We start from the raw sequence: 18,453 nt of genomic DNA, 5'->3' as shown, positions 1-18,453 counted from the left end.
AGTCTTCAGTGTTTCTGCATGTATGTGTGTGTGTATATATATATGTTACCTTTTTAAATGAATGTATATATGTTTGGGACCTCTTAGGTGTAGGCAGCTTGCAGGCAGCCACCACCAGGATATGCTCATCAGCTGCTACGTGCCTGCAGAGCGCTTCATTCCTCTGCAGCTCACTGACAGCTGGTCATCCAGGGAGAAGCAAGTTTTATTCCAGCCCTTCGTACTAACCGTAAGTGAACTACTTATGCTTCATTCACCCCACCATTCATCCATCCTGACAAAAAAACTGCCCAGAAATGGCAGCGAGGACCAGCTGACATTAGGCTATTAGGCAGTGAAGAAATATAAAAAGTATAGCATGAGGCTCTTCCCCAGCAAAGAAGATACAGCTATTTTAAGTATCAGCTAAAGCTGCTTATTCACAGGCTCCCTGTAAAATACGAGATGTCATAGATGAAATGCTTAAAATGGATGTTTAAGGAAGGCAGCAAAACAAACATTTGCATAACCTTTAAGTACTAATATTTGTAAATAATACCCAAACATCTGCTAGCTAGAACGAGGTCACTGACATGGAGATAACTCCCTAAGGGTCAAAACTAATGCAGTCTGGTTTAGCTTGTGGAGGCTGCTTGGAACATCAGCAAAGCAAAAAACTTTGTCATTACCATCGTACCCACTAGCTGCCTCTAACGGGCTGAGAGCAGGCAAGACAAGCATGCTTATTGGGCTGCTAATAACACACCTTACACAACATTTGCTTGCTCGCTTGCTCTTTACAAAGATACTTTTTCTCAAAAAACCCTTCACCTTTTCTCTACTGTTTTTCTTCCATGTTACCTTGCAGAACCCCAGCCTGCTCTGCCCGGTGGCCACAGCTGCGTTGGGCTGGCAGCTGGCTGACTGTCCTCTGCACGCCAGCAAGAGTCACTGTGGCCACCACACAGCAGCTACAGACCCCGTTCCCTTTTTAGCTTAAAGTTCACTGGTGAAGTTGTAGACTGGTCCACTAAAAATGTTGAAGGGTAACAGCTGCCCATCATTTCGCCAAGCTTGGGAACCATCTTAGTTGCAGAACTGGGTTTCTTTGTAGTTTAATGTCACTCACAATTCCCTTATGATATTATTTATGTTTCCCAGAGTTGAGCTGTCTTTCCCACCTGCACCGTAACATCACACGCCCCATGCAACGCCGTGAGGCTGGACCCCCCGTTAGACTGTGGCCCTTGAGCTGCTCTCAGAAAGCAGGCAGCGTCTTAGGGCAGCGACCGGTTGCAGTCACACGTGTCCCACAGGCTCCTCTACTCCGCTTCTGCAGTACAAAAGCTTTTTCATCCTACTCAGGTCAGACCACATCACTCTGACTGGCATTGCCACAGCAAAGCTGGACGAACTCACAGTGCATAGCAAGTCACTGTGACTGCCTGATGAATAACGTTACAGAAGAAAATGTAAGGATCACCTCTTACCAGACTTTTGTTTTATTTCCTTTATTTTTTTTTTTCCATCGGGCTTACCACCTGTCACTAAAATACACTGTGTAATTCTACAGCCATGCAAGAACCTGTAGCACCCAAGCTATCTCCGTGCATGTGAGTCCAGCTTTCTAAGGCTGGAGCCTCAACAAAGCTGTTGCCATATTTTGTTCCTTATCACATAGAACTTCAGCACAACTTTGCCAATACCTCACCTTTGTCCCAGGTAGCTCTGCAAGATAAGGAAGTTTTGAGCAAAAATTAAAGAAACACCATGTTTTTCCTTTATAAATAAAGTCACCTTTTCACTGAAGGCTGTTAGAATATTTTTCAATTTTATAAATGTTACTCCAAGTTTTTAAGCTCTAGGAGTACCCTAATGCCCTGATGGGAGGTAACATGGGAAAACAAGACAAGGGAGATTAAAACACAGTTTTACATTAGCACTGGAAGAGTAGCCGTGTAACTATGTATGTTTGGTGTGAACTGTGCACAAAGACGACCCTCATGGGCTCTGTGACACTGATAAAAATAGCAAAAATTTGGTCTGCAGAAATACAGTGCAGTGGTGACACCGGACATTGAAACCTAAACCATTAGGACATGTGCTGGGCAAGCCACGTGGGATCACCGATATCCATGACGGAACAGCGTGCCAACAAAACAAAGCCAGACTGAGGCAGTGGACATCCAGCCAGCACCTCACAGGTTCAGCCTTTGCAGGCAGAACAGAAGAATGGAAAAAGGAAGGCTGAAAAGTCAGGTAAAGAAAACCAAGACCAAAAATAGACAAACAAACAGGAAACTGAGCCAACAAGGTGGCTGGCTGGACAATCCCGACAGTGACCATCTCCTCCTGGAGCCAAGAGGCTTTAGGTCAGTGCATGAAACAAATCTCATGGTTCCCCAGTCTTTCATTTTTCAGAGGTCAGGTTCCTTCCTAAATCCACCCTGCTGAAAGGCTCACCTTCCAAAAGAAGCAACCTGGCAGGAGAGGAAACACCAGCAATAAACCGTAATCTCCCTTTCCCACCAGAGAATGTGGCAGCAGTGTCACTGCCAAGCCAATACCCACCTGGAGCAGGTGAGGGACCTGAGGGCAGCTCACTCCGCGTCACTTTATAGCCAATTCAAAAAGGAGCAGGCATGGCCAGTGCCTCCAGAGCCAGCTCCCAGACCTCAGCCCTGAGCCTCAGCTGCATGCCTGGGCTCCTCAGAGGTGCTCACACCAGCTCCAGGCAGATTTGCCTATATTCCACCCAGAGGACAATTTAAGTCAAACTCTTCAACCTTAGAAAATAGCAGATCAAGTTTACCACTGATTATCAAGAGCTACCTGCAATGGGCAGGCTGGACTGCAACATGTTAGTAAATTACAGCGGGGGTGGGGTGAGGACGGGGAGGGGGACACCACTAGTGATGACACGTTTTGGAGTCTGGAGTTTGGAGATATATGAATAGTGAGCATGGGGAGAGCGCTGTGCTGTCTGATCAGCACATCTGCACTGCGGGGCGAGAAATGTCTTCCCAGCCACGCCAGGAACGGACGGGTCAGTAAAGCTCTGTTCTACAGACCAGGTGCAAAATGCAAAATACCTGTGTGACCCACTGGACAGGGAGATGTTGCACTTCACCCTAGAAGGCTGTGTTAGAAGGACGCAGTATTAGTCATTCATCAAAAACTACAGAAAAATCTTCTCTTAGCTCATCTGATCAGAAGAGGGATTTCCATACTGGTATTCCAGTACATTTTTTATTCAGGTACTCTCTTACCTCTGCAGTAATAAGTCTAGAAAGATCAGGTGAGCACATTCCTGTAACCGGGCATGACAGAAGGCAGAAGTGAAGGTGACGGAGGTGTCCCCTCCTGCTCTTTTGGTTGCTTTGAAACAGAACAAGGTCTTAAAAAAAAAGATTATGGTCAGGATGAATTTGGTACATTGCTCTGGGTGATGCTCTGTTTGTGTACTCTGAATAATTAGAAAAGTTTCCACTGACAATGTTAAAGGAATGTACTCTGAATAATTAGAAAAGATAAGGTGGGCACCTGAAGGAGATAAGGAGACCCTCAAGTCAGGAAATCGTTGAACAAAGAAAATTGAAAGGTCTATTCCACCTAGATCCCACCTATTGTGAATGGAATGATTGGGTGTCAAAATCAAATGAATATGTATGTTAAGATGTTGTGTAACCTCTCACAAAAACTGTATAAAATACCCAACTTTTCACTGAAAACTTCGGAGCTAGTTTGTCCAGTGTGAATTGGCTAGCTCCCCAATGTTACATGAAATAAATACCTTTGCTGCTTAAAGACAAAATTTGTCTCTGAGCAGTTACTCTGTGCCGTTTTGGCATCAGCTTTAGAGAGTTTGAGACATGATTTTATCTGGACAAAACTACTCCCATTTTCTCCTAGCGAGGATGGGCTGTGATCCACCTAACGAGTTCTTTACTTTGCAATTTGATCACATCAGCTGAAAAGCACATTGCAGCTTCACAACTACAAATGGACATTAAAACCCACATTATGAAACAACAACAACAAAAAAATGAGCATTGAAACCTGTTCATCTTTTCAGCAGAGGAAAACACTTACTGGGAGGGTCCATCCTGAGCTCTGGGGAACGCTAGCCAGAAGGAGAGCCAACTTCAGCAACGGGAAGGAGTGCAGGAGCTCTACAGAGCACAGAGGGCTACGAGGTGAGGATGAGTTCTCTCTGAATTGCCTCAAACATCTCGTAAGACCACCCAACTCCTTTCCCTTCACACTGGTTCATCTGCCCAGGCATCTGGCTTTTTTTTTTTTTTTTTTTCATTAGACGATTGATTAGATGATCAGATGATTTTTGATTAGATGATTATGAAATCAAGAGAACCATTTTATTCTCACCTCCAAAAGCCGGCCGCATGGTGAAGTCATGGTCATCGACTCTGAGAAGCTGCTCTGTCTTTCCTTTCCAGGTTTTGGTTACATCACGGTTCTTCATGTAGATGTGACTGCAAAAGACAGCAACAGTCGGTCTGCTGCCTCGGTGCCCCGCCGGCTCTGCGGCCGGCGGCCCAGCGTTGGCAGGAGCAGCAGCGCTGTGGGCACAGCCCCGGGAGGGACGCGGGGTGGCTGCTGGCACCCCGGCACGGGCCAGCGCGGCAGCCTCGGCGCTGCCGCTCCACAGCATTCACTCAGACCTGGCCTCTCCTGCGGGCAGCCTGCTCTCCGACCGGCTCCGAGACTGGCACCGTGCTCTCTCCACCTGGGCATCACGGCTCCCAGGGAGGCACCGGGCTGAGAACGCAGCGTCTCACCGAGGAGCTGGGATGCAGCAAATGCCGCAGCCCAGAGCAAGGAACAGCAGAAGCAGCTGACTGCCCCACATGTTACCTGGCCAGGATTTGGCCAGATACCAAGGTGGCATTATCATGAGGAAGCTCTTTTTGATGGTCACGCAATGTCATACACTATTCTTAGACTACCTATCCGCCTCCTGAACACCAGTTCAATACTGGAAGTTTGTGCGGACAGAGGGCTTCCTTTCTCTTCTGACTTCTAAACAATGACAAAACCACCCGTTTCCCTCCACAGCAGCAGCAGAAAAAGAGGGTTTTTACCTAAACAAGTCAGCAAGATCTGGAATCCTCGCTTTTCTGAATATTAAGGGAGGAAAAAAAATTATTTAAAAAAACAATTATTTGACAGATTGTGCAGTAACAGCAGAACAAGGATGACAACAAGCCCCTGAGAAAAGTGCAAGACAGTCACTAAAATCACATAAAGGGATAACTAAGCAGCAGACAGACAGCTACTGCGTGCATTTCTGGAAGAAAATCCAGATCAGCACCCCTGGCCGTTCCCCAGTGGTGCAGGGAGGAGGACTTAGACCATTACGACTCCTCAGCCCCTTTGCACTGGGCATAAGGTCTGCCAAGGTTATAAATATTGCTGCAATTAGCTGTTCGTCAGTAATTTACTAAAATAGTTAAAATAATAAATAGAAAGAACTTCATACAAAAGGGTTGCGATTCACTTGCCCGCGTGGGAGAAATACTACTGACAGTAAAGAATAAAAAAATCTTGGAGGAAAAATAAAGGGACTACTCTAATAGATACAAAAATGAAAGTGAATTAGACTTAAAATCTCGGTCAAAAACTCAGAGCTTACAGAACAATCACCACACTCATAAGCGTTGCTGTGGAAAGGGATAGGCAGCATAACTCGCAGATCAGAAGAAAACTTTCCCATCAGAGCCTTCATTTCAAAAAAGAAATGATAAAACCTAAGGGCTGTTGACAGCTGCTGCTAACATTGATGAACTATTTATTTTAATAAGGACGTGTGAAGGAAGCAACAGAATTTAAAAAATTGTATCAAATCGATGCTTTGAAGCAATATAAGCCCCTGTGCTCCAGGGTACATGCTCCATTGGAAAGTTTGGATCACCCTCACCTCACTTCGGGTCCTGTTTAAATCAGGGCATGGGATCATCTCTACCCCTTCTGGCTGTAAAAAAGGACCCAGCTGGAGCAAATGCACTCCGAACACGGCTGCATTAACGGTTACCCAAAAGCAGGGTGATAAACCCAAGCACAGCCATTAGCGGGAATGGTTGGAGGCAAAAATTTAGCTTTTAACTGCTTGCTGCAGGGGGACGTTGTGTTTCTTTGCAAAGGCTAGGGCTGCTGACAACACACGCCGTATTGCCTCTCTGCCCGAAAAGCTGGAAGTGGAGAAGAATGAACTTCCAGTGTCTGCTGGACTTTAACCGTCAGGGAAAGACCTAAATACCAGTGAATGTTCAACCAAATCTCTCTACTCAAAGAAGCGGGTGGGGAGTGGTGGTCGTGGGGTGTCAAATTAAAAATCAAATAAAGCTTTGGATTGCGTGTTCTATGCGGAAATAGCATGGAAAATCCTGATGGTATTACAGTAGCACCTTGTAAATCAACGGCACGGCCTCACTGAAATGCCAGGCTCTGATCAATTAATTTAAAAATTATCAAAGAGCAAATAGCACGCAGGAGAGTTGCTAAGAACAAGTTTGTGGCTAAAGAGGCTTCAGGGGTTTGTCTGGGGACACTGACACTCTGAGGAAGAAAACAGGTTTTCAGGAACTTCCAAGCCAGGGGTTGCATTTAATAACCAGCATTTAATCATTAATTCATGTTCAATCCTTCAGGCATGATGGACGATTCAGAATTTACAGACAGAGGTCTGTCATTTAATTTTTAATCAATTTAAAAATATTTTGTGGAGAGCTATTTGTAATGACAGGCAGTCTACACAGACTTTGAAATGTATAGTAACTATTTTTGTCAATTTAATCCAAAAGCAAGACCAAGTTTGTTTGAGAAAAACCATTCTTTGTAGCAGCACATGACATCAGCTATGCTGGCATCTTTTGATCCTCTCCAGCCAGCATCCCATGCCATCTCCACCACTGTTTGCCATAGGAAGCATCTCATTATCTGCAGCAAAGGTGAATAGAGCCGCCAGTGCCTTTGCAGAACTGAAGGACGCGTGGAACACTCCTGCCCATCGGGGGCCTTTACTGACAATCTGATCATCAGTATCTCATAAATCCTCCCTGATGTACTTATGGTCTTTAGCACTTCTGATTATAGATTTGTCAGGGTTTCTTTCAGCTTTATGCACTCTCTGTAATTCACCACTATTCATTTAAAGCCATCCACCTCCCTCTCTCTTTTTTGCCATGTTTTTCATATAAGATTTTATTGCTGTTTACACTTTGTTCAAGTGGGACGAGTTTGATAAAACTGTCCATTGTAAGGACTTGTTCCTGTTTGCAGAGGAGAGAAGAGGACAGGTATCTCATTAAGTTTCTGTAAAGGCTTCTCCATTATTGCCTAAATTCTTTTTATATATTTTCCTTTCTAGTCATTTTTTTTAGAATTGTTCTCAATTGCATAAAGTAGATCCTTTATATAAAGAAAATTAATTTTTGACAGCACAAGGCATGACATTTAGCAGCTCAGGAGGACACAAAAAAGCAGCAGGTATCTACGCAGACATGCGGACCTTTCCAGAGCAAGATAAAGAATTAGAAAATTGGAAACAGTCCTCGTGCTACAGGGTGTAAGGCAATGGCTGAGTGTGGAGCCTGAAGGGACACGTGATCTCCACCTCAAGCGTGGCCTAGCTGCTGGCAGCCAGCGCCTGGGAGGTTTCTGCACCTCTCACTGCAGAATTCAGCATTGACTTTGGCCACAGGATGGTATCTCATGGTCATGGGACGTTTGTTCCTATTATCCTGTTTCCTACTGGGATTCAGAAAAGTATTTCTACAGTTTCAGTGACAGTCTTACCATACTTCAGTATATTCTCTGGGGAAAAAAACCAAAACTATATAGAGAAAGGTAACTGAGGTTCGCTTCTCGGTCAACGGTAACTAGAGGGTTGATTATTGTTTGAGACTCCCAGAAGTTTTCTTAAATATCTGTAAGGAGTGTGCTGAAGCGTCGCTGAGTTTGTATAGCAGCCACAGCAAGCTGGAAGAGATGCACACTCTGTAAACCTAGCACCCAGAAAGGTACAAAACCTTCTGGTTTTTTCTAACCAACAGAGCATATGACTGCTGCAAAGATCTCCTAGAAGATAAATGAAAAAGGGAAAGTACAATAACAGTTTATGACTGCCATAACAACTTGCTCCTAGATGAGCATTCAAAATTTATTACATCCACTACGCTACGAGTGTATCCCACATAGATGTGTTATTTTTAACATTATTTGCATGGATCACATGGGATCAGATACGGTCAAGAACTTTCTGACAAGCTGGGAACCTCAAGGTTTTGGGTGGGGGTCTCCTTGCGTTGCCTCTCAGGGCCACCAACTCAAGGACCTGACAAGTCCTGGCTGGCCAAGAGGCTTTGGTAGCTCCACCACAGGCCAGGTTTGCTCTGGTTTACATAGATGGCCACACCAGTCCCTATTGTTCCAAGACTGCAGGGGAGAGAGGCTCTGCTGCCCTACCTCTGCATGTAACGTTCTCCGTACTGACTCACCTGGGGTTTTATGCCTGGAGCAGGAAGGAAAGTGCCTTTCCTTGCCACATTTCTAGAAAAAGCTACATCAGACTCTGGAAAATGATGGACACAAATTCAAAGGATGTGCACAATGACTGTTACTGCACATGTTAAGAACATCTCATGGCCACATGCCCAACACACCTTATCATCTATTGCTTAGGAACTTCCATTTTTGCTTGGATTTATAAAGTATGGTTTTTAACCAGGAAAAAAAGAAAATCTGCTCTACGGTTGTTCGTATTTTTAGTGTATTACTGATTAATCAGAATACCTTTGTTCTTCACAGCAATAATTTTTTTAATTTTTTTTCTTTTTTATCTTTTGTAATCAAGCATGTCGCAAATGCCACACTCCTTGGCTCTTCCTACATCCAGCCAACCCAAAGCCAACAACAGGAACATAAGCCAAGGGTAAAATTCACAAGGATGTTTTACGCAGCGACACTCCCTCGCGAGAATAAAAGGCTCAGCCTTTTATTTTCACTATTTCAGGGCAGAACTATCCAACTTGCCTGGCTGTCCCCACGCCCCGGTCACTTAAGACGTCGTCTTGGGCTCATGAAAACAACCAAAAAAAATTACAGGCTCTCCTCACTGTGAAATCAGTGCAATTTGCACCCACATCAGCAGAAGCAAAAGTAAACCAGCATGTTTAATTGCAGAGGTACAGCACTCGGCTTCCCAGTACAAACAGGTTGCTTGGGCAGCGCACACTGCAATGAGCCGAACGATGGAGATATGGGGGATAACGGGTCTAGCCAAGGGAGCCAGAAGCTGCTGCTCTGAAGAGGCAGGAGGAGGCACGGCTGTTGAAGAGACAGCACCAAATGCACACAGGCTGGTGAGGAGCAGCGTTGCAGCTCTAAAACCTCACAGCCCACACAGACACCTACAGAGCTGCAGCACAGAGAGGGCAACATCAGCAACAGCAGAGAAATCATAACTGCAAACGTGAACCCCAGCTGGAGCACACAGCCAAGGTAAGGCATGAGGTTCGCTTCTCCGGTCGTCTGTTGCCACTCTTGCGCATGCATGCCTCTCCCTGCGCTTGTTTCACGTTGCCATTCGGCCCTGCTGTGATGCTGCAGTGATGGTAGAAAGATCTCAGAAGACATCAAACCTTGCATAACTAGAGGCTGTGCAATGCCCTGGACTTGAACCCAGGTCAGCAATGCATCTGTGAAAAACGGTTATCAACATTTGAACCTCTGAGCCACTTACTAATATTGAATCTTCTGAGAAACCATCACAGAGCAGAGGGGATCAGCAGGGGCTGGGAGGTACCAGAGGGCAGAAGACATGTCTGCAGCACCTGGCTGAAGGTCGGGGAAAAAATGCAGCCCTGCAAGGCAGCAGAGGGAACACCCTGGCCAGCAGCAGCTGTTTCACCAAGGATCCCAGCGGACCACTCTTTGGAAAACCAGTCTGTGTGCTGAGCCTTGCGCTGCCATGACCTGATGGTTGTCTTCTGCTTCTGGGTCCCAACCTAAGGCTGGCATGTAGCATGCTCTGAAAATTACATCTCTAGTGAGATACTCCAAACCACTGACCAATTCCAAAAACCTTGGCCAGGAAGTCTTTAGCTAACAGAAGCTCAAAGCCACTTTCACTTCAAAAGCACAGTGTCTCTGCTGGTTGGAGCGTGAGGCTTCTGCTGGTGGGAGAGGAACAGGCAGCCTTGGAGCCAGACAGGTGGAGGCCACTGGAAACACGGCATTCACCGGCAGCGCAGCTGGGGTGGCAAATGTCCCCTGAGCCCCCTCTCCCAGGACAATTTATGCAGAGTAATACACATTACCAGAAGCATTATCAGCAATTTTTATAGAGCAATAAATATTAACCAAAGCACTACTTTTCAGAGTTTCTTTTTCTGTGTGGAAGTTCTGCCTGGCTGGATAGTCTAGGAGGACTGCTGGTTTGTTTGCAATTCCTGAGATGCAACCACTGCAGAGCTACTTACTGAAGAGTACTCCAAACTGTTTCAAAACCCCAGTATCGGACACGCCAACAGCACTTGCTTGGCACTTAAAGTAAGCCTGATGCTCCAAGGAAGCTTCAAGCACACACAGACACACTCCGTACTGTCAGTACTGCACACAGCAAGTCGGACACGCCTTGGCAGCAGTAGCCCAGACAGTGCACACAGTGCTCTGGAAAATCCCAGCTAGCAACACGGCAGCAGAGACCATGGTCCATCCGACACACACACCTGCACCTTTCCACATTTCCACCGTCCCCTTGAGCACCAGTCTTTTCTTCTTCTCTGGAAATGTATTCCCTGGTGTGCAGGTAAGGCTGGGGCCAACACTCCTGCCCAGCAGTCACCCAAGTGACTCCAACAAAAGGTTTTACTTTGCAGTTCATTTATCACTTTTTCCCAAACAGAATGAAACATCAAATTTTTTAACCAACAATTTGTTAATTATAAGCCCTTGGTGTCACTGAAATCAGGAATAAGAAACCTCCTTAACACCAGCGTAGCACTGAGAAGCAGGCATTCCTTCACTGCAGCGCTGGATGCACAGGGGATCGTTCCACCTAACGTGCATGCCGTGTGTTACATTTAGGCAAGGTTATATAGACCATACATATGTTTATGCATTACATTTCTCGGAAGAGTCATACATATTCATTCATTTCCCAAGAACAGGTGGTACTGTGTTAATTAAGCATCGTGCACACTCCTTACAGGTATTTTAAGAAAATTCCTGGGGGTCTCAAACAACAGTCGACCCTCTAGTTACAGTTGACCGAGAAGTGAACCTCAGTTACCTTTCCCTCTATGGACTTGTTTTGACCACAGTTCAACTCCTTTTGGCAAGTTTGGTTTCAAATCCGGCTTTGCAAGAAGATCTTTTGTTTAAGTTCCTTCTTGGAATTATTAATTAACCTTCCCTTAACAACATAATGTTGCACAACTGCTGTTTGATGGCAATTATCCATTACACTGAAACGAACAGTAAGTATGTGGTGACATTGGTTTCACGCACCGTTTGTCAGTTTGCACATCAGCAAGAACACCCTCCACTCCAAACAGGTGTCACTAATATCCTTCACTCAGTTTTGCAATATAAATGACGGAGACAGTATCCCTGGAAAATGTCCAGAACTACCACCAAAGTACAAAGCCGGGAGCTGTTACTCAAAGGCACCCCCCAATTTCCTACACACAGCCTGGGCTCTCCAGAGCGTAACGTGATGCTGCGCCAGGCAATGGTCGCAGCAATGACGCACAGTTACTCCTTAAAGTCCTACCCCAACTTGCAGAAAAAGAGTTGTTATCAGTGAGGTGGGGGAATGCGGGAATACAGGAAAATTAAACACGATACAGTTTCCAATTAAGCAAGCATTATCCATTCAGCATGCGTGATACCTAGAAAAAATAATGCATTACAGCTCAACGTTAACGTAAAACAAGGGGAGTAATTAAGGGTGCACAGGCAACGCTTAACCTGGCGTTTCTTAATTTGGGTTCCGACCTCCACAGCCCTAACCTGGCTTCACCATCTCCCTTTCCCACGAAGGCACAGGCTCACCAACTTCTCTGTGTCCCTGGCAACCAGCTGTCTCGGCACCTGCAGGACCCCAAGCCCTCAGAGCTCCACGGGTAAGAACCCGTATGCAACTTTCAAGGAATGAACCAAAGAACTGAAGATATTCTGCACTTGCACAACCCAAGCTAGCTTCTTGAAATCAATATAAGGATCTTTAGATCAGGCTGATGCATCACCTTAGAGGACACACCAAATATTGAACTTATCAAATGTAGATTCTAAAACACAGGAATAATTTTTTTGGCCGTTTACTGTAAAATTTACTGTATTTCTTATGGTAAGTCAGCAAGAGAAATCCTAAGCAGAAAATGTGATGAAATAATTCTAAAGGACACTGTTTTCATTTCTCTTACACAACCAGAAAACCAGCATAGACACTATTTTTAATTTCCTTTTACTAGAAGAGTCTGCTATTCATTGCTGGTTTAGAGACAACTATGTTGTTTCTTTGTAACTGGAAGAAGAAACACTCTCTTTTTTTTCCTCCCAATAACTGCAGAATTCTCTGTTTATAATGTCATTCCTGTTTGACAGTCCCTAAAACTCCATTTTCATATACTTCTAAATAACCACATTGCATAGGAAATATATATATATATATAAAAGGCATATAGTTCCCTAGGTTCTACCTGGCTGGAAAACCATTAAACCAAATAATTAAAATCATTTTTCCACAGAAAACCAAATAGTATCAGTTAATCTTCACAGTAAATAAATAATTCTAGCAGTGTTTTGTCTTCCAGTCTATCACAGCTTCACAAAAATAACAGCACTGTAGAAATTGCAAATTATTTTAGCAATCTGTAAATAAAGTACAAAATATTCAAACAACTTTTAACCCAGAGAATGGTACTACTTTTGGTCAGTCATGTTTAAAAGAAGGATTTATACCATCTTGGTTCTTCAAAGTAGATGATCTCTACTACATGTGAACGGTTTGCAAGAAAATGCCACTATTGAATCACCCACATTCCCCAGAATATAAACTTGGAAAAATCTGCAGAGTTAAATGAAAGATCTTATTCAATAATGGAGATTCTGTGTAAATCAGTGGTAAAACTTCAGTTGGCTTTAGGACTGCAGGATCAGGCCCTAGCTGTTTGTAACATTTACGTCACTAAAAGCAAATGCTACTGTACTTTTTCAATATGTAGTAGAAATCTGAGTGCATATTGGCTATTCTTTGCTTTCAATTATATGACGTTTCTTGGTAAAACATTCAAGTAACAACACTCGCTATAAAAGTGTTGAGTGTTAAACCAGAAAACCCAACAAAATAAATGGAAAGTTGAAGGTTTACAGCCATAGTGAAGTGATTTAATAAGCCGAATAAACCCAATTTTATTTTTGAGCCCTTTGAACAATGAACAGTCTTGTAAGATATAATTGCCGCCGGATGACATAACTGCAAAAAAAGATAACATACTTTGGATTGTCTGACAGGTTTGGAAGATTATCTTTTCTAATATAAACCTCCAGTCAAATCTCAGCAAAAGGAAATCTAATAAACTACTAAGACCTTTAACTCTTTCTTTTGCCTTTGCTTGACTTTAAAATATGGGTGGTTTTTTTAAGTTTCCATGTATTTCTTCAAAATACATTTTAATTTTACAATCCCTGGGTAATTTCCAGGGATTTATTTATTATTCGTTAGTACAATGCATGCTAACCAACATTCCTACCTCAAACTGATGGAGAATAATATGCAATTTCAAAGGAACGCAAGCAGCACTGACATTCCAGTAAGCGGGGTAAATAACCTGCTCTTGCAGCGGTGCTGGAACAGTACGTAGGTTTGAACATCACTATTAACTGCAACTCCTCAGAATTCTCCCAGTAATTCCCACACAGGGCTAAGAATATTCTTACCACGATCACACTGAATTGTTCAACTTCTCTGCAAAACCTGCCTCCTTAAGAGTTAATGAAGGTTAAATACGTCCATTTACAGTTGAAACGGATTACCAGAGTTATACAAAAACATTATCTACGAAGCTGTTTGCACACACACAGACACTGACAGGGCAGATTTTTATGTCTATGTAGGAATGTATTTATAAGACTCCAGCAAGAGAAACATACCTATTTTAATAACCCTTACCTTGCCCTCTGTACCTCCAGCTGGCTTGTCCACCTCCTCCTCCTGTGCTTTCTGCTTTCCACAAGAAGAACTAAGCAAAAGATTAATAAAAGGAGTTTTGCAAAATAAGGCATCTTGCTGGAAATAGCAGTCGGGCACTCTGTACTCCAGTAAGCTCCTGTCGTATAAGTCCCCCTGGGTTTAAACATTGAATCAACTCAAATTCCAGCGTCGAGTGTCCATGGGCGATGAGTGGTAGAACCGCCGCTTTCCTGACGTGGTGTTTTCCACAGGCTTTCAGAGGCTTCTCACTCAGAGCTTCTCCCTCATCACCGCTAAATGATTGGCCATGGCTCGTGAAGTTTGCCTCACCAAACATTTCCACTGGGTCCTAAAGGATATTTACTAAAGCCGTTATGTAAAACCCCGCAATTCTGCATGCCAGCTTTTTGCTCAGTCCCCTAATCTCAGCACAGTGCTACTCTCCTGCCAGACCGTGTAAAACCAGGCTGTCCCTTTTCATTAGGTTTTCTGTTCCTTCACACAGCATCTTTTTTCAGCTGGAAACTGCCTGTGCCACGTTTCAGACATGCATATCGTTGCAAAATGTATGTGCTTTGATGGGTTTATAGCAGCTGAGATTTTATCTTCTGATCTAGTCTCACTCTTGATGCTGTTAAAAATAAAAGGTGAGCTATTTCCTCTGAAAACGATGACTTTATTTACCGTTAACTTTTAAAGGAAACTTAAAACATACTAATGCCCAAAGTACCTATACATGCAATTGACTCCTTACATAAAACAAGCTCCCATTATTTTTTTTTTAAATAGGTATTTGCACAACCAGGCATTTTAGATTTTATTAATGAAGATTGAAATAAAAGTGAAAAGCAGCTATTTCCTTAATTGCAAAAGGCTGTTTTCAGAAACCCTTTGAAGCTTATTTTCTCCCAGCTCATTCCGAGGGCAATGCAGAATGCCTCTTTGCAGAAGGCTTCCCTGCTTTACTAACAGCCAGCACGTGGCACAGGTACGAGAGCACAAGTTTGCTTGGCATAGCAGTGAGTCTCCAGGAGAGGAAAAGCACATTCAGAGCGAAGTTTCTAGAGGAGTAAGCAAGTCAAAAGCCAGCAAAACCATCTTCTGGGTCAGACCTCTTCCAGAACTCTCCTGTGAGCCCAAGCTTGCAAGACTTGAATATTTAGGGTATTCAAGCAACACACCAACTAGGAAACAAAACTTCCTCTCAAAGATTCTTAGAGGCTACAGGACGTGGAGAGGTTTGGGGGGGATTTGGTGGGGGTTTCAAGGGTTTTGTATGGTACTTTTTAATTTCTAATGAAATAAATGTACAGATGATTTAGAAATACATCAATATATTGCCATCAAATTGTTCTGCAGCAGAATGTAACTGCTGAACTGGCTGAACAAACTACATATTTCTGTCTGAACCTCTGAAGAAAACTGTTTTGATCTTTGTTCCATTGTACCTGCAAATTAGATTTTCAATAACCCACAAGAAATGTTAAAAAAACACGCGGGTTTTGGTTTTGTTTGTTTTGTGGTTTTTTTTTTAATTTCCATGTTTAATTTTAATTTCCTTATTTTAGGAGTTGTTATAGCTACTTTAACGTTTCAAAACACTAACACATCCTATATTTAACAAAATTTAGGAAAACTGCAGACAGCTTGGTAAGTAGTTGCTGAGAAACAGGATGAGAATCTCACTTAAGTCAGTGCTATCATGTTTGACAGCAACAAAACAAAAGTTAGCTAAATTTCACTGTCTTTGAAATAAACATGCTAGAATACATTTAAATCTGAACAGTAATACCAGATGAAAATTATTCCACTGGTTGCTTTCTTTTCGTTCACTGCAGTACTTAAAACATTCACAGACAAAACCACTCAAAACCCTAACAACTGTTGGTCTATTGCTTGTATATGTGATCTCACAGCATTCAAGAATATTACCAGTTGTTCGGGTTTTTTTTAATAAACTAATCAGTAAGAAAGCCTCTGGGTCCAATACTGATTTTAGGTTAGAGAACCCCACTGTAACAACAACAAAAAAGCCCCAACATAACCAAACCCACAAACAAAAAACCAAAAGGCCATGTGACACTTGAAACATAACTGAAGATTGGCTTTAAACTGTTTATTACTACCCAGGTTTTAATAAATATTTCTCTTAAGCGTGTTCATACATATGAGAGTTTAAGTTTTAAATTTTCTTTAGTAAATAAAACCACATATGAAATATCCAGTTCAACACATTATGTATATTTCTGGTATAATTAAAAGACAATAGCTCTGGGTAAATAATTATATTACATATTTATAACTATTGCAAGAATAGACATGTTTTATATAATCTTCAAATTTAAAAAAACCAAGATATACAATTGAGAGTATTAGAAGAGGACATTCAAATCTTGCAAAAGATTATCCAATCTTTCTTCAAAAAAATAAAAATCAAAATAATGCAAGCAGTTTTCTGGCCCCTTCTTTCCTCCCGTACTCCTTTCCCCCTTTCACACACACAAAGCAGCATCATAACCAATTCGTATGTGTTCCCCCTCTAGAAATGTGTCATGGTAAATAAAAGTGGTTACTAAACTGTATCCCCTCTAAATTAGGAGTTCACTGGACACAAACACATAGCAGTGTTACATTTTATAATTCCTTCTCCAATATCAAATCTTATACTAACCGAGATGGGGTGATTAATTGCATTTACATTCCACAAAAGAAGTGAATGAACCGCTTTTTTTCAGTTGTCTTTTTCTAGTTGATAAATTACTCAGATTGATTTCCCTACCACATGCCTTAATGTTACTCTTCCACTGCACTTTCTCTTGTGGGCGCTCAATTAATACTTGTTGTAGTTAAATAGCCGACTTTGCTTTTCTTACAAGTAATGTATCTGTAGGTACATTAGCATTCATAAGGATTTAAGCGTGAATACAAAAGGTAATCTTTGTAAACAGTTCTCATGTCATACCCAACACAGAATGTTCAATGAAGCATTCAGGTCACTGCTGTCACAACGAACAACCTTAAAACTCAAATATATACTCGTTAGCCAAACATATTCTACGAAATATAAGAGCTGCCAATGCAAAAGTCAGAAGGACGATCAGAACAGTTGATCCAGTGTGGTTCATGTTGACTCTTGGTTGCTGCACCCGATTAAAGTCAGTTGAAGACGGAGCCCGTCTCTGACTCTGCTGCTGGGCACGGCGCTGCCGAGGACTTAGAGATGTGTTAGTGGACACCGGCGGAGTCTGCTCTTGACTGGCCGTGGCACTGCTATTCTGAGTTCCACAGTAAAAAGGAATCATGGAGAATTGTGAGGCAAGACAGTGCATAAGATTAGCAAGAAATAAAATCATTAGGACTAAAATGTACTCTTCAGATAACTGTCAATACTTGAAACACGGTAACACATGTCACTAGTAATGACAAGATTGTTAAAGCCATCATTTCTGCCCACACACTATCCTGAGAAGAAGTCTATTTCAAGCTTGCAAATCAGCAGTTCTAAGGACAACGTAAGTCTGGGGAAACTCTGTCAAAACAGTATTTGAATTCTAGACCGGTTCCAAATCAAGAGATTTCAAATATCTTTGTCTAGGATTTTCTTAAGTCTTTGCAGTTGAAGAAATCTTTAATAGTCCTCCAGATAGTTAAATCTCCGAGGATTTGTACTGTCACCTACACTGAAGGGGAAACAAATTGGGGAGGGCAAGAAAAGGAGAGAAGTCGAGGGAACTGTAATTCAGCAATGCTGCAGTGCATCCTGCGGACAGCTGGGTCCAAAAGCCTGTTCACATCCCCAACAACACTGGAAAAAAACAGAACAGAAGTGCTGAACACAGAACGGCCCAGCCATTCCAGCAGGGATCGCCGAGCACCGTGTGTGCCGGCACGCACCTATTGCCCTCTACTGGTCAAACGGCGCACTGCCACTACACGCAGTAAAATATACACACGCAACCGATGTTCAGCTCGGAAGAGAACTATCCTGAAGAAAATTTTCCAGTTTGTAAGATCGAAACCATGGATTCAGAGAGTCCACCAGCCTAATCCTGCTTGCAATAGCAAAAGCCTCAAGCTTCCAACGTTTTAATATTAATAACAGTGACACAGCACAATTGTTGAAAAAAAAAAACCCAACATTTTACAAGGTTCAGTTTTAAAGTGTTTCAAAAAAAAGTAGCTCTGACAAAAAGTTGTGGGATGGTTGGGTTTATTTCCAAGTCTTCTTTTCACTTCTCAGAACAGTTTGCAGGTATTCC

General features: G+C 42.8%; 2 protein-coding genes across 4 annotated transcripts in view; both read right to left on the bottom strand.

Moving 5' to 3' along the window:
• GABRR2 (gamma-aminobutyric acid type A receptor subunit rho2) overlaps positions 1–16,151 on the bottom strand; it is a 44,567-nt gene extending 28,416 nt beyond the window's left edge. The window contains exons 1-2 of the mRNA XM_056343615.1: positions 14,174–16,151; positions 4,366–4,472 (exon numbers count right to left, since the gene is read on the bottom strand). Of these exons, the coding sequence (XP_056199590.1) occupies positions 4,366–4,472; positions 14,174–14,361 (295 nt within the window). The 5' untranslated portion in view covers positions 14,362–16,151. The remainder of the gene's footprint in view (positions 1–4,365; positions 4,473–14,173) is intronic.
• A 144-nt stretch (positions 16,152–16,295) lies between these two features.
• The window catches only part of UBE2J1 (ubiquitin conjugating enzyme E2 J1), a 38,565-nt gene continuing 36,407 nt past the window's right edge, over positions 16,296–18,453 (bottom strand). For all 3 annotated transcript variants that reach the window (XM_056343620.1, XM_056343621.1, XM_056343619.1), the window contains one exon: positions 16,296–17,469. In XM_056343620.1, the coding sequence (XP_056199595.1) occupies positions 17,212–17,469 (258 nt within the window). In that variant the 3' untranslated portion in view covers positions 16,296–17,211. The remainder of the gene's footprint in view (positions 17,470–18,453) is intronic.

The sequence above is a fragment of the Falco biarmicus genome, chromosome 6 (assembly GCF_023638135.1).
Source record: "Falco biarmicus isolate bFalBia1 chromosome 6, bFalBia1.pri, whole genome shotgun sequence".
NCBI classification, from domain to species: Eukaryota; Metazoa; Chordata; class Aves; order Falconiformes; family Falconidae; genus Falco; species Falco biarmicus.
The sequence above is the reverse complement of the archived record's forward strand: the minus strand, read 5'-3'. Positions and strand labels throughout refer to the sequence as shown.